Genomic DNA, 14,245 nt, shown 5'->3' with positions numbered 1-14,245 from the left:
TGGTGGCATCGGCCCTGGGGCTCCGCATTCGCTCAGCAGCCTGCCTGTGTCCCCATTGACATTGACTGCCCCCACACTGCCCTTCTGTGTGACCCCACCTCCGGGGCCCCATGCCTGGGTCTCTGCAGATGTGGAGCAGGGCCCAGCTCATCCGCTGGCCGTGGCATGTCTGGCAAGGCCTTCCACTGGCTGCTCAGAATGGCTCACCCCTGGGTGCACTAGGCTGTAGGTCTCCTATGGCTCTGGGCTGCTTCAGCCCGGTTTATGCACCACATCAGTGCTCCATTGAGGTGCTTTATCTTCCCCGGCCTGTGAGACACCGGAGTTTCTGTTGGGCCTTCCTAGTGGCAGGGAACCATAGACATATCTTGATGCTTTGATGGGAAATGCCGGGAGGATGAACTTGGCTGCCTGTGAATTGCCGCTTTCCTTCCTCGTATCGATGCTCATGTGTTTGTCCTAAGTCTGTTTCTGTGAGCATCTGTTTAGCTCAGGTTGGTTTGAGTGGGGTGTTAGTAACACCAGTGTCACAAGTTCAGTCCTTGGTTGGACTAGGTGATCTCTGGAGGTCCCTTCCAGACTTATTTTCTATGACTTCTTGCTGAAAGTTTCCTTAGCATTGTGCTGGACGTGGATGCAGACCCCATAGCAGAGCGCTGTTCCTTTTGGGCACTCCCTGCATGGCTCTTGTCAGAGCATCTGCATAGACTTAAAGGAGAGCTTTTCCTGAAGGAGGAAAGGGACCTGGATTCAGCAGTGCACTTCAGGCTGTGCCTAAAGTGAAATCCCTATGCTCTGCTGGGCTGGGCCGTCCCTGCTCTGATGATAGCACCACGACTGGAAGTTTTGCTGGGATTACTCAGTGCTAAAAACAGCACTTCCATCTAAGCAGCGAAAAAGATTGCAAGTGGGAGTGAGCAAATACCAGCTCGTGGAAGCATGAAAAACAAACACACAGGATCAAACCCTAGTTTGAAGCTTCTCTTGGTCACGTTTGCTACAGGTGCAGCTCAGGAGCTTTAAATGCACCAGGAAAGGAACAGAAAGTTTTCTCTCCCTTTTTTTCTCTTTGCACAAAAGCCTTGTGGGGCTTGGCACCCTTCTGGGTAGCAGTACTGTGCCAGCTGCCAAAGCACCGGGTGCAAGAACATTTGTATTAATGCTCTTAAGAGAGAGCCAGGCCGCTAAAGCCTAAGCCTGCACTTAACTGCTTCTGTCCTCACACCTTGGTTGTTGCCTCATGCCTTGGGTTGCCCTTCAAAGGCTCTGGCAGTCCCCAAGGTGTCCCAGCTCCCTGCGTGCGAATCATTGCACTAGACAAAGCTCCTTGGAGCACAGACAAAGGTCTGTCTCTCCCAGTGCCTGTGCAGCACCGAATGCTCCTGTGCACACCTGGGGTCCCTGGTAAAGTGGCCTTAACTGGGTCCTACCTCTACCTTGGACTCCTCGGATTGCCTGCTTTTTGCCAGAGAGGCTGTCCCTGCCTGGATTCAAATAGTGCGTAGGCCATGGGGCCGTGGCAGTGGCAGGGGCTTTTAGGTGCTGCTATAACAAGGGAAGAGCAGTCTTGCCTGTGCCATGATAGCTGAATCCCGCAGTGCCTCCAGGCCACTGAAAACCTGAGGAAGAACAAAGCCAATGTGCCTTTGTCTGTCGGCCGCTGCTTCTTCTGATTCCTGCAGCCCCGCTGATGACCCCCAAGCAAGCTGCAGGCATGAACCCCCACCTCCACCATACTCGTATCTTATGTGTGCCCTTTTGTTTTCAGCTGCAGGAAGGGATGTGGACTGTAAGAGCCTGAGAGGAGGCAAGAAGGACTCTGCGAGCAGACCCATGTGATGGCAGTGTCCACACACACCACGTGCAGTGCAGTTCATGGTGGTTTTTGTAGATGTAGTTAATAAGCAACTGCATTGGCAAAGCACCCCCTCCCTGCATCTCTCTCAAGTGAGTCCTGCACTCCCTTCTCTGCGGACAGGCTGGGTAACAGTCCAGCCATCAGATCAGCACAAAGCAGATGGCTGTGTACCAGGACATGGCCAGCAGCCCCCTTGTCTGACCACTTGTGGCCTCTCTTGGGTGCGAGCATGGCTTTCCTTGAGATCGCAGCTCCCTGGAGACACGAGGTGATGGTGGCATTGTGGCCCTGGGCGTTATGCGCAGGCCCATGCAGCCCAAAGCTGCCGCTGTCTGCATGTGCCCGGGCTGGAGAGGGCTGAACGTGGAGCTGCCTGACTGAACCCCAGCTCAGAGCTCTTTTGCAATAATCTCGTGCCCTTGGTGTTCTCCAGAGATGGAGATGTGACACCTTTCAGCAATGAGGGGCTTGGCCACTATAGCTCACGCCTACTCAGCATCTGTTTGCACTGCAGCAAAGCTGTGTACGGATAGATGATACCTGAGCTGGCTTTGAAGTGGGCAGCAGGGACCTGCTAGGCTTGCAGCTGCAGCAGCATAAAGCTCAGCGTGGGCCAGGAAGCTGGGTAGAGCTGCCCACGCTGAGCTGGTGCAGTTGTGGCAAGCCTATTGCTACCTGCAGGCTCGCTTGTTCTAAGCTAACTGGGTCACATTCTGTGGCACCCCAGGAAGGGGCTGTGTTGGAGCTGAGGTCCCTGGAGGCCCCTTGCTGTGCGGGGCACTGCTGGACTGCAAGGGGCCTACAGACCACAGAGGTATTGCAGGCAGCTGTGGCCCAGACCAGTGTTGTTCTAAAAGGAGTTGGGATTAGCGTGGGAGGCATTGGGAGAGGGCACCGCAGCACTGGGAGGCTGCTCTGCAACCTGCCTGCTCTGATGCTGTCTCATAGCGCTCTTGGGGGGTGATAATGCCCATGCTTAGCTTTCATTTCAACAGACCAAATGAGCCAAGTTCTTTTGGTCTCTTCTGGCAAGGCGGGCTCTCCACTCCCCATTCAACCCTGTCACCCTTCTCCGTACCTGGTGCTTACATTTAATTCAAACAAGACGCACTCGGAATACACCCAGCCTGTGCCTCACCGGTTCCTCTCTTGCTGGGAAACAAAGCCAGAAAGACATAGGTGTTTCTTTCAGCTGGTCAGGGAGCAGTGCTGCCGTCCCCATGGGGACCTGGGTTAAGTGACTTGTCTAACATTGCGCACAGAAGCTGTCAGTGCCAGGATCAGAACTCAGGTCTCCTGGTCCTGGGTTTTTGATCCAGAAACTTGGCCTTCCTCCCAGCCTTGCATCTGTCTGACAGTGGGCGACTTCTTCTCGACCTGTTCCTGAAGTGCCAGAGCAGCTGAACACGTCTGATCACTACAGCGGCTTGTCATCTTAGCCATGTACCAAATGCAGTTATGTTTGCTAGGTGTGTTCGTGTGTACTCGGGTACGTGTCAGGACAGATTCCCTTGCTCAGAGACCCGGGGCAGCTGTTGTGTTAGCCTCAAGTGCTGTTGCCTTCTCAAGAGGTGGGAGCTGGTTCTGGAAACAAAGGGCGCAGGTCTCTGCATAATACTTCTCAGGCTGCCCATGCTTGGTTTATAATATACCATCTGGGAGAGTTGTATGACGCATATGTGGGAGACGATGTGCTTCAGTACAAGTGAGTGTATGATCCATACGATGGCCTGGCCACCTGTATGGGAAAGGCAATTGCCAATGCAAAGATCATCATTCCAATAATGCGGCAGGTAGATTGTCTGTTTGCTGGGGTCTGTGGCAAATGAGCTGGAAAAGCCCAGGTAGGCGCAAAGGCAGAGATATGGGTAAATATTGTCTTTGGCTGATTAAACAGAGGAATTATTCATTTGCTCTTGGCCTCTGCACCCTGGCTCTTGTCCTAACAGCTGCAGCATGCAGCTTGCTCCACCATTGCAAATAGCAGCTGGGGTTAGAGGGCGAGGGGCAGCATGGAGACACGTTGCTGGCTTGGGGTTTCCTGGCTTTGAAGTGAAGAATGATCCTGGGAATCTTGCAGCAGTCGGGGACCAGGCAGGCACTCGGGCCTCGTGGTCTGGGGAGGGGAGGCTGGTCTTGCGGTTAGGCCTACCCGGGATTTTCATTTAATAAAATGCTTTTTGTCAGTGCTCTGAAAGTTGAATGTTTTCATGGCAAGGTTTAGTCAGAGCTGACACTGCCTCAGGCCCAGGCGGGAGCCATTAAATCAGCGGCTCTGAACCTTTTTAGACACCGCCACTCATTAGCCTTGGGGCCTCCATGGGAAAATGCCAGCTCTTAGTTTTCCGGTGAAACAGGAACATACCTTCCAGCCAGGCCCAGCTCCAGCTCAGAAAGCATTGCCCGCTCCCATGCCCTAATGCACGTGGACCGCTACGTGAAGTCTCTCAAACGTGGAGTGCGCTGGACACTGAGAGGTTTCAGGGGAGAGCGGGGAGCTACTTCACCTAAAACCTGCACTTGTGGCCATGTTGCAAAGACGGGTTCACTTCAGCCGGGCCGACTGTTTGGAACAAAACCTCACCTGCTGCAATGGCAGCTTCTCCGTTACTAGTTAGATGCTGGCAGTCATGGCAGCCTTGACTTACGTGGCCTCCTACGTGGCAGGCTTTGCTCCCCTATTTCTCATTTCAGAGGCTGTTGCTTGCTGTCTTTGGCTCGCGTAGGGTAGGAGGGCGAGTAATTCATTATTAGAAAAGACCCGATAAAGTCTGCCAAACCTGTGTGCCTCTACGCTGTTAGGCACAGCTGGATTATTACAAACGGAAATTAAGGGAGTGATTAACCAAGGGCAGCAAACCCCTCCTTTTCCTCCACGTTGCTTTATCGAGATGGTGAGGGAAGCTTTTGATCTGGTATCTACAATATTAGAACTGGCCTGAAAAAAAGCTGCAATGCAGAATTGCAGGAGGATGCTCCTCTGTCTTTCCTGGTCGCTACTGGCTGAGCACAGGGTGTCCTGGCGCTGCAGGGATGGAGCAGGCTGCGGTGTACTTCCACCAGCTTCACGAGGAGATTTGTAGTGCTTTGCCATTGCACTATAAGCAGCCAGAGCCCCTTGTGTTGTGCTGCAGTCTGGCCCTGGAAGCTAAGCAGCCTTGGGTTCACCCGGAGGTAGGTGGGAGACCTCTTAGTTCCCCTTGGTAGGGGTAGAGGTGGTGCTACTGCAAGAGGGAGCCCTGTTCCCTCTGATTCAGGTCGGAGCAGTGGCCCAGGGGTGCTGCTGCTGTGAGTGTGCTGAGATCTCCCTCCAAGACATCCTCCATCTCTAAGCAGCTGACAAGCATGCTGTAGGTGGGCTATGCTTTTGGTGGCACCTGCCATTTCCTATTCCCTCCCTTCCCCACCGTGTCATGGTTACACCATAGATGGTGTAGGATTTATCCAGGTTTCCTGGCCAAATTGCAGCCCCCATGACTGCTTCCCTTTGCTTCCCCTCTGCATGCGTCCTTGTGCCAGAGGAGCATGGCATGGGCTGGGCCGTGTTGACCTCTTGCCTCGGGGAGCTCAGTGGTATAACCACAGTGCGCAAAGTGCTCTGGGACTCTCTGGAATGGCACTAGGTCCAGACAAGACCAGGCAGGGCTTCACAGCCATGGGCTGCTGCTGTCTTAAATAGGAACGGCCCCTTCTAGGCATGCCTGTAACTCTGTAAAGGTGTAGCATGTTTGTTCTCTTAACGTGCCTTTGCTGCTGCAGGCCAAAACCTTGTCCCTGCAAGGGCCACTTGACATGTGCTGCCGGGCCGGCCGTGGCAGGAGCTTTGTGTTTGCTCAGCCCGCAGCACCCTGGAGCTCTCGTTCACTGCTGCTATGGTGGAAAAAGCTATTAGTAGCGGCAATATGGGAATGCCAGAAATACAGTTCCTTTTCGCCAAACAAACGCCCTCAGATCCTACATCAGCTAGACAGCAAACAAGTGCCTTTAATGGAGCAGGCCAATTAAAACCTGGCTGTCCCTGGGCACTGGGGCTGTTTCTCTTGTTCTGGCTCTCATTGCTTTGTTCCTTCATGTGGGCTCCTTAGATCTATTTACAGTGATTATTAATTCACTCGTGTAGATTTTGGATGGCAATCCTTTTGCTGGCAGTCCTCTGTAATTTCTTCACTTTCTGAGCAGCCACAAATTTTGCTGTGTGCAGGTATCGGTCCCAGGTTCAGTGACCAGCTGCTCTCGCCTCCTGGGCTTTGTGTCTCCATTGAGTGCCCCAGTCACAACCCCGTTTCCTTTCTCGTTCCTTTGCTCAGTGTTGTTTTGAATGGCCAGTACTGGGCCACTTCTTTTTTTATCCTGGCCGTGTAACTTCCCACCGACCTGCATCTCTAGGAGGGTTTCTCTGTGCATTGTGAATGCTGATGACCCTTTGTATTGTTTCAGCAGTGAAGAACCTCAGTTCGGGGCCAAATCCCCCATTGTGCCAAGGCATGCAACTGGCAGCCTCTCCCCCAAGGAGCTCGCTGCCTGTGTGCTAAGTGTGGGGCTGTTGTGTCACAGAGTGGTAAGACCATGGCCCTTGTTACATTGCTTTGGGCACAATCAACCCAAGACGTATGAACATAAGCATTGCCATTTACTGGGTCGGACCATAGGTCCATCTTGCCCAGTCTCCTGTGTTGCAAAGGGACAGAGCGTGGATACTGAAAGGGAGAGGGAACTGGGTCTGACTAGGGTTTTTCTCACTGCTCCTTTCTTATTTGCAGCCTCCAGCATTTAGGGTCTAGGAAGTCCCGATTCAGAGGCCGTGCCCCTCACTCCTGTGCTCAATAGGATATGCTGCCCCTTTCCTCTAAGCACGTGTCCAGTCCCTTTGTGAATCTGGCTGACCTCTCTGCTGCCACCACGGCTGGTGGCCGCGGGCTCCACGCTTTAATTCTACGCTGCGTGAAAAAGAAAAACATCCTTGCGTTGGTTTTAAACTGCTGGCCTCTATTTTCAGTTTGTGACCCCTGGTTCTTGTCTTGTGAGAGAGACTAAAGAATAAATCCCTGTTGACTGTCTCTTCACTGTATAGCATTTTGTAAACCCTTCTCATGTCTACCCTTAAGTGTCTCTTCTAAACTGAATAGGCCTGGCTTCTTGAGTCTCTCCTTGTACAGACACCCCTCCATACCACTCATCGTCTGTGTTGCCCCTCTCTGGACCTTCTCTAGGTCTTTTATATACTTCGAGGTGTGGGGACCAGAACTGGGCATGGTATTCCAGGTGTGGACGCGCCATGGATTTGTAAAGAGGCATCATGATATGTTGCTTTGCTTATAGTTCCTTTCTCAATAATCGCTAACATTTCCTTTGCCCTTTTGATGGCTGCTCAGCACCGAGCTGATGTTTTTACTGAACTGTCCACAACAATTCCCAGATCTCTTTCTTCTGTAGCAACAGTTAATGTCGAGCACATCACAGTGTAGGTACAATTTGGGCTATTTTTGCTTGACCCTTACCTACATGGACTTCCATCTGCCATGTCGTTGCCCATTCATGCCAGCATGCCAGATCCTTCTGTAGATCCTCACAGTCCACCTGGATCTGTACACTTTGAATAATTTTGTGTCATCAGCAAATATGGCCACTTTGCTACTTGCCCCCTTTTCCAGGTCATATATGAATATGTTAAAAAGCACTGGTCCCTGGGGGACCCCGCTGTTTATGTCTTTCCATCCTGAAAACTGACCATTTTTACTCACTCCTTGCTTTCTATCTTTGAGCCAGTTTCTGATACATCAGTGGACGTTCCCTGTAATCCCATGATTATCTAATGTAGTTAAGAGCCTCTGATGGATGACCTTGTCAAAGGCTTTTTGGACATCCGAATATACGATGTCAACTGGATTGCCCCTATCCAACAGCTTATTGACACCCTCCAAGAGCTGCGATAGGTTGGTGAGGCATTTGGGACCCCAAAGAAGTTGTCAAGTATTTGCACATACTGTGTGAGGGTGGGGGAAGGTGCGCGTGTCGTGCAGGGCTTAGGTTATGCTCAACTATGGCTTCGTTTCACCGAAGAACTTCAGCGTCAGCCAGGCAGAAGGAGCAGAAGCACATTTTTTTTTCCTTTTGTGAATGAAGGAGAGAAAAGCCACCTTCTGCCTTCAGTGTTTTTCTGGGTGTTGGTTGGAGCCTCAGAGCCTGGCCCGCACCCCAGCATGGTCCGGAGCATTTCTCCGTTGTATTTGGAATCGTGCTGCTTGTGTAGGAGCGGGAAGCACGGGTGTGCTTCTTCTCAGCAGGTGACTTGCCTCTGCGAGGGAAAGTGCCGTGATGCTTCTCTCCTGGTCGAGGTGGGGATGGCCCCTGCCTTGTCCCTTGGGGCTCTGCACATTGCTCCCTTCAAACTTGCTTTCATCTCGGGCCCATGCGCCCTTTCCACCCCAACCAGTGAGTCAGTCTTGAAATGACAAGTTGTAGACATGCGGGTCTAGAAGTCTCTGTGCCCTGAAAGCGGATAAATCTTCTGGCATTTCAAGCCTCCATGAGTCTTCTTTGGCCTTTGTATCTCTTGGTTTCTGGCCCCTGCAGGCATTGAATATTTGGGCCCCAAACAGTTTAACTCTTGCCTCATTTTCTGAGGTCTACAAGGGCATCGTTGTCGTTAGCATCTTGTGTCCCATCATCAACTACCTGGGCTCCATCGTGCTAGACCCTGCAGAGACCACATGGGAGTCCTTCAGCTCTGCATTCAAGTTGAGAAGAGCGGGAGAAACAAGAAATGGTCCCCCACATACTGATGGAAGTGGCATTTCATCTACGGCCGGGTGACGTAGGCACAGAGGGTTTGCGTCCCTCGCGCAGCTTCTCGTTCCTGGGCCGCCTCGGCTGTGGGCTTCGGATTCGGTGCCAATTCATTCCAACCACCGGAGACATGGCTGAAATCATCCCTCGCGGATCCTGCCTCCCCCTGGGTTGAAGAGCTGTCTCTATTAGTCACCAGGCACGCAAGAGACAGAAGTGCGCAGTGAGCTGACCCACTTGTTGGGAGAAGGCGGCGGGGGTGGATTTAGCTTTTGTGTGTGGGTTTTTTTAATTCTCTATTCAGAAATGAGCTCCCTCTAGTCATGCTGACAATTGTACATGATTGACCCTGGCAAATTGTTATGAGGGGGCTTTAATTTTCCGAGTGATAGTCATTAGGTGTCTCGCACACGTCAGCCTTGCTTGGGCAGGTCTGAAGATGCTGGTTTTTTGTTGTTTTTTTTTTCCTCTCTGTGAACAAGACCCATCCTAGCACAAAACATCCTGACAAGTGGAGCATTTTCTGCCTGCTGTGAGCCCCACTGGGCAAACTTCCCAATGCTCGTGAAACCAAAGAAGAAAGAGCGAGATGCATTGCAGAAACTGGAGAGATACAAATCTATGTGCTTTGGAAGGGAAATTATTTTGGAGCTCAAAGATGGAAAGGTCTGATCCTCTGCTGACTGCAGGGACGAATGATCACAGTTGCTGGTGCTGGAAATTGCAGCTGCCCTGAGCTGTGAGAGTGGCTGTGCATCAGTCGCGGGGCCCTGAGTGAGCTGTCCCTAGACTTCACCTGGTGTGTGTCTGATGGAGCCAGGTGGCAGGGATGCAGTGTTGGGCCATCAGCTGGCAGGGCTGGCACAGCCAGGAAGAAGTGTTGTGCCAGGAGGGCAAGTCCTGCAGCGTGGGAGGGACTCGGAAGGCATTGATGCCAGATCTCCCAGTTCCTGTTGGTCCTTCCTCCTAAATGCAACTTTATGTTGTCTTTGCACTTCCCAGGCAGCTCCCAGAGTGCTTTGCAGCTGCTAATTCTAGCCCTCCCTGTAAGGAAATTCAGTATGTTCCCCATTTAACAGGTGGGGAAACTGAGGCACAGGGTGAGGCTGTGACATGGGAGTGGAGGGCAAAGGAGGGGGCTAGCACCTCTCAGTATTCATCACCCTGAACCTCCTTTCCTGGCGCTGAAGGTGTGAGAGGCCGAGAAGTCCCGCCACACTGGCTTGGGGAGCTCACAGCATCTCCAAGGCTGGGCTTCATCATTCATTGAGCTGCAGCATCTGCTTTGTGGCTCTTCTCCACCGCCTTGCTGTTAGATGCCTCATGAGCATAATTGGATTTCATGCAACCCTGCATGCTCGCTCCCAAGGAGCACCAGAGAGGGCAGGTGTAAAGCCAGCTCCCAGAGAAGCCGGCTTGGAAATGGGGGTGACAGGGAGCCTCTCATCCGGACAGCCCGAGGGTGACACAAGATAGCAGTCGCCCTTTGCTGGGCCAGGATGAAAAGCATTGAATTGTTTTGAACCTAATAAATGAAACGAGCTGGGGGCTGAGCCTGATTTATCTCTGCCCCTCCCCATCTTTTCTCTGCATCTGCTTGAATCACTGCTTGAAGCGCTGAATCTGCTACGGGGGAAACTGTGCTCTGTGGAGTGCTAGAAGTGAGCCGTGAGCAGCAAGCACGTATGTGCGTGCGTGTGTGAGAGAGATGCCTTCCCAGGTTCAGCACTGCCTTTGAAAAGGCGGGTAACACCACGTACGCAGAACAGGACCTTAGAGGTACAAAGCATGGTGGAGAGTGGGAGTGGGGCCTAACCCCAGGGTCATACATTTGGGTATTTCAGAGTTAACATTGATTAATTCAGAGTTAAAGTTGCATTTAGGAAGAATCCAAACTTGCCGGCATATGGGAATGCACTGTGGAGCCTTTAAAAAGACTTTGACTCTGCCTGGCAGTGAAGCTGTGAAAAGAGAAAAAAAAAAACAACAAAAAAAGGTCTAGGACCATGAAGACCAAAATGCCTTAATTGGAGTCGTACAGGGACAGCTAGCTGTGTCAGGCAGAAGGCAGGGGAGGGGCACTGTAGAGACTAACTGGTTCAGAGAGGTTTGAGCTTTCATAGACAAGGACCTACTTTCGTACAGTGATTGCAGGTGTTGCTACAAGGTACGGGCCAAACTGGAGTTCACTGGCCACCTGCAGCATGCGGTAGCATGCTAGCTGGTCCGAGCCTCCTGGAGCCATCTGCACAGCCTGTAGTACCCTGCTAGCGAACCCAAGCAATGGCCCAACTGAGGGAGAATGCCTGACCCGTGGGCTACCTTTTAAGTGTTTCTGGGGCAGCCAGGAAGGGCCAGACCCCAGGACGGTGTGTGTAGACTCTGGATGGGATAAGGACTAGACCTGTCTGTACTGCCTTTGCTTCTGCCTGTGTGCGCAAGTGTCAGCCTGATTGATTTCCAAATGGATGATCGTGAATAATGAGACATCAGGGCTCTCCAAGCATGTTGGAGCCAGGTTGGAGGGAACCTGTGTTCCAGCTCAGAGACCACTTATTCATGAAGGGAGGTTCTCTCTGGTGAGGTGGACCAGCTGGAGATGGTGGTGGGGGAAGGATAAGCTGGGGGGTAGCAGTGGGAAATCTGCTGGGCCCGGGTGGCCTTGGCTGCTGTCTCTTCTCACACCCATCCAGAGCTAGTCTGTCGTGCGGGAGTCACTCCTCTGCCGGAGCCGGACTATTGCACCCAACCTTCCGCTTTGTGACTGCAGATTTATGGCCCTAATGATTTGGCTTCCAACCTACATGACAGCTTCCTTCTAATTAACTGAACCGAAATGCGTGCGTGCCAGGAACGTGTCACAGGCAATGCACACAGAGTTCAACACTGATTGCATTGCTATGCAAATAGCGCCTCCGTCTACGGGAGGCAAATCACTGACATCTGAGTGGATGGGCTGGTTTTCGGGGCAGCACGTGACCTGGAACTGGTCAGAGCCGTCTCAAACAGGAGGGCATGAAGAACTATAAATTGTATTGAACTGGACTGGGTAGCCCAGCTGAAGGTGCCTCCTAGCTAAATGCTGCTTAGTTGACTATACCTTGTCTAGGCTAAGGCCTCCTGAGGCTTTCTTCAACATTTTCCCTTCTTTGTCCCTGTCTGTCTCTCTAAACCAGTAATTCTTAGCCAGGGTGTTGTGAGTTGTTGTTGCTCTATTATTTTCCTGTAGTCAAAAACTGAGTGAAAACTTAAGAGCTGGCATTTTCTAAGGGTGTCTCGAGTTTACTGGGGGGTGTACCTTGAGTCTAAAAAGGGTGCTTTCAATTGTCCTGCATGCTGCCCAGTTGGATGGTGGCTCCCTGCTAGACCACACAGTTGTGGCATGGATTGGCCATGTGGCCTGTTAGCGTTTTCCAAAAAGGTAAGAGAGCAGAGGGGCATCCCCTTATGGAAAGAGAGATAATCCAGTACCTTCACTATGTTGCTGCACTCGAGGTGGTTTTAATGAACTCTGCTGTGCTTGTGTGCCACAGCCACATGCCTGTCACTGAAAGCTTTTCCTGCTTGGTTCAACAGGTGAAGCAGATCATGGAGGAGGCAGTGACGAGGAAGTTTGTGCACGAGGACAGCAGCCACATCATCTCCTTCTGCGGTAAGGTGGTGCAAAGAGATGGGCTTTGAGAAGCTGCCGGCCCTGGCACGCTGTCCATGCTGGGCTGTTGCTGCATCACACTATTGCTCTTATGGGCAGCTCCCTCCTGATGGTACCATGTGCTGAGACCGGGGAGCTGTAGCATCCCTGGGGAGGAGTCATGTGGTTAGCACGTTGTGTTCCTCATTGAATGTGGACTCGGGTTGTGACACCCCAGGCCCTGGCAATTCAGCAAACCAAGTGCCTTAATATTGAGTCCCTCTCACTCGTTTGAGAAGGGATTAAACCGGCTGCTTATGTGACAGGTGAACCTCTGTGCTGTGAGGAGTCTCTGTAAATGTGCATGGGGACAGCGCAAGCGCAGGGAACAGGATCGTGTTGAAAGGGTCTTCGAGCATTTTACATAGTGCTGGTGACCCCTGCAGTAGGCTTCCTTCAGCCCCTTTTTCTGGCCTGGGGTCTGACATCTGGTCTTGCACACGCTTCCTGCATTGAATCTAAATAACATCTGCCTTTTTTCAGCAGTTAGTGACGGTTTCTAAGCTTGGAAAATGTGTTCCAGAGCTGGCCGAAGCAGGGCAGAGCCTTCGTGCAGAGCTGGTTTGGCCTGGGTGTGAGAGGAGGACTGCAGATGGCAGGGAACAGCCCTCTGGGACACACCATACTTCTGTCTGCTTTGCAGGGGCCAAGTGTGTCCATCTTGCTCCCCAGCTGCATGGTGTGAGGTCCTCCTGTGTCTCTTTGGGTGGGGGGAAGGTATCGCTGGGGCAGCTTTCGGGGGTCCCAGCACAGCAAGGCACTCGGAGAAGCTGGGTTCCCCTCTCCCTGCTCCCTCTCCTGTCACAGGCCACTTGCGTCTCCTGCAGGCGGCTGACCCCTCCCCAGGAAGCTGCTCCCTCCACCCACTCTCCAGAGCACACACAGCTGCTCACCTGCTTCACGGCTGAGTCTCTGGCTGCCACCTGCCTCCTGCTGCTGTGTCTGTGACAACATGTGCCGGCCAGAGCGGGCCACCTGCTGAGCAGCGCAGTGCCAGGGAGCCAGTGTGCAAAGCTGCTGTCTGGCTCCAGCTCCATCCATGAGCTCTCCCCTCTGTGTGCACTGCTGCTCCATCTCCATTCCCAGGCCAGGGCTTGCTCTGCATGGGCTCCCTGGATCCCAGCAGGATGAGGTCCAAACACCTTGGCTGAGAATCACTGTTGGAGGATGCAAAGAGGGGGAACCGTGCCACCTCCATCTCTGCTGTGGAAGGCAGTTAGGAGCTGCTTCGTGCCCTTTCTCCCTGGTCCTGGGATGAAAGGCAGGCGGGCGCGTGTCCCAGGCCTCTGTGTCTCCTCACGTCGTTAGCTGAGTGGCGTCAAAAGAGCAGAGCTAACTTGGAGGCGTGACTCACTCTCTGCTTTCTGTACAGTGCAGGCTTCGCAGCCTGGGATTATTTATAGTGCTTTGTGCCAGGCGAGGAGCTGGGCTTGCTGGTTACCACTCAGCCTCCCTAATGATGCCACCGGGTTTTTTTTCCAGTGGATTCTGGGTATCTGCAGCTTATTGCCTGTCATCACAATTGGATCTGAGCAGCCTACACAGCTCTCTGAGTGCCTTGGCAGCAATGAGCTTCATAAAGGACATCACCATCCTCATAAGCAGCTTGCCTCTCACGGTTTGCTGGGACCTGCATGGTGCTGCCTTTTGCCCCTGGGCAGGCCTCTCGCCTTCAGCCCTTGTAACCCAAGCTCACCCATTCCCTGTCCTCCTCCTCCTGTTCAGTAAAGTACCAGGCTCCTCTAACAGATTGCTTGGTTTGGCAGGAAAGGCAGCTGACCCCAAAAGTCCAATTTAGCTGATTACAGAGTTGAAAGGTTTGGGGGAAACAAATGCACGTTGACACCTCTTAAGGTCATGCTCCCTCTGCAAGCTGACATGCAGCTGCCTTTGCTGTGTTCCTCCTGCTG

The 14,245-nt window shown here is 52.6% G+C and overlaps 1 protein-coding gene across 7 annotated transcripts in view; it reads left to right on the top strand.

Moving 5' to 3' along the window:
- SGSM1 (small G protein signaling modulator 1) overlaps positions 1-14,245 on the top strand; it is a 53,855-nt gene that overhangs the window by 7,832 nt on the left and 31,778 nt on the right. For all 7 annotated transcript variants that reach the window (XM_059713335.1, XM_019486886.2, XM_059713334.1 and 4 more), the window contains exon 3: positions 12,221-12,296. In XM_059713335.1, the coding sequence (XP_059569318.1) occupies positions 12,221-12,296 (76 nt within the window). The remainder of the gene's footprint in view (positions 1-12,220; positions 12,297-14,245) is intronic.

This window comes from Alligator mississippiensis, chromosome 10 (assembly GCF_030867095.1).
Source record: "Alligator mississippiensis isolate rAllMis1 chromosome 10, rAllMis1, whole genome shotgun sequence".
NCBI classification, from domain to species: Eukaryota; Metazoa; Chordata; order Crocodylia; family Alligatoridae; genus Alligator; species Alligator mississippiensis.
The sequence above is the reverse complement of the archived record's forward strand: the minus strand, read 5'-3'. Positions and strand labels throughout refer to the sequence as shown.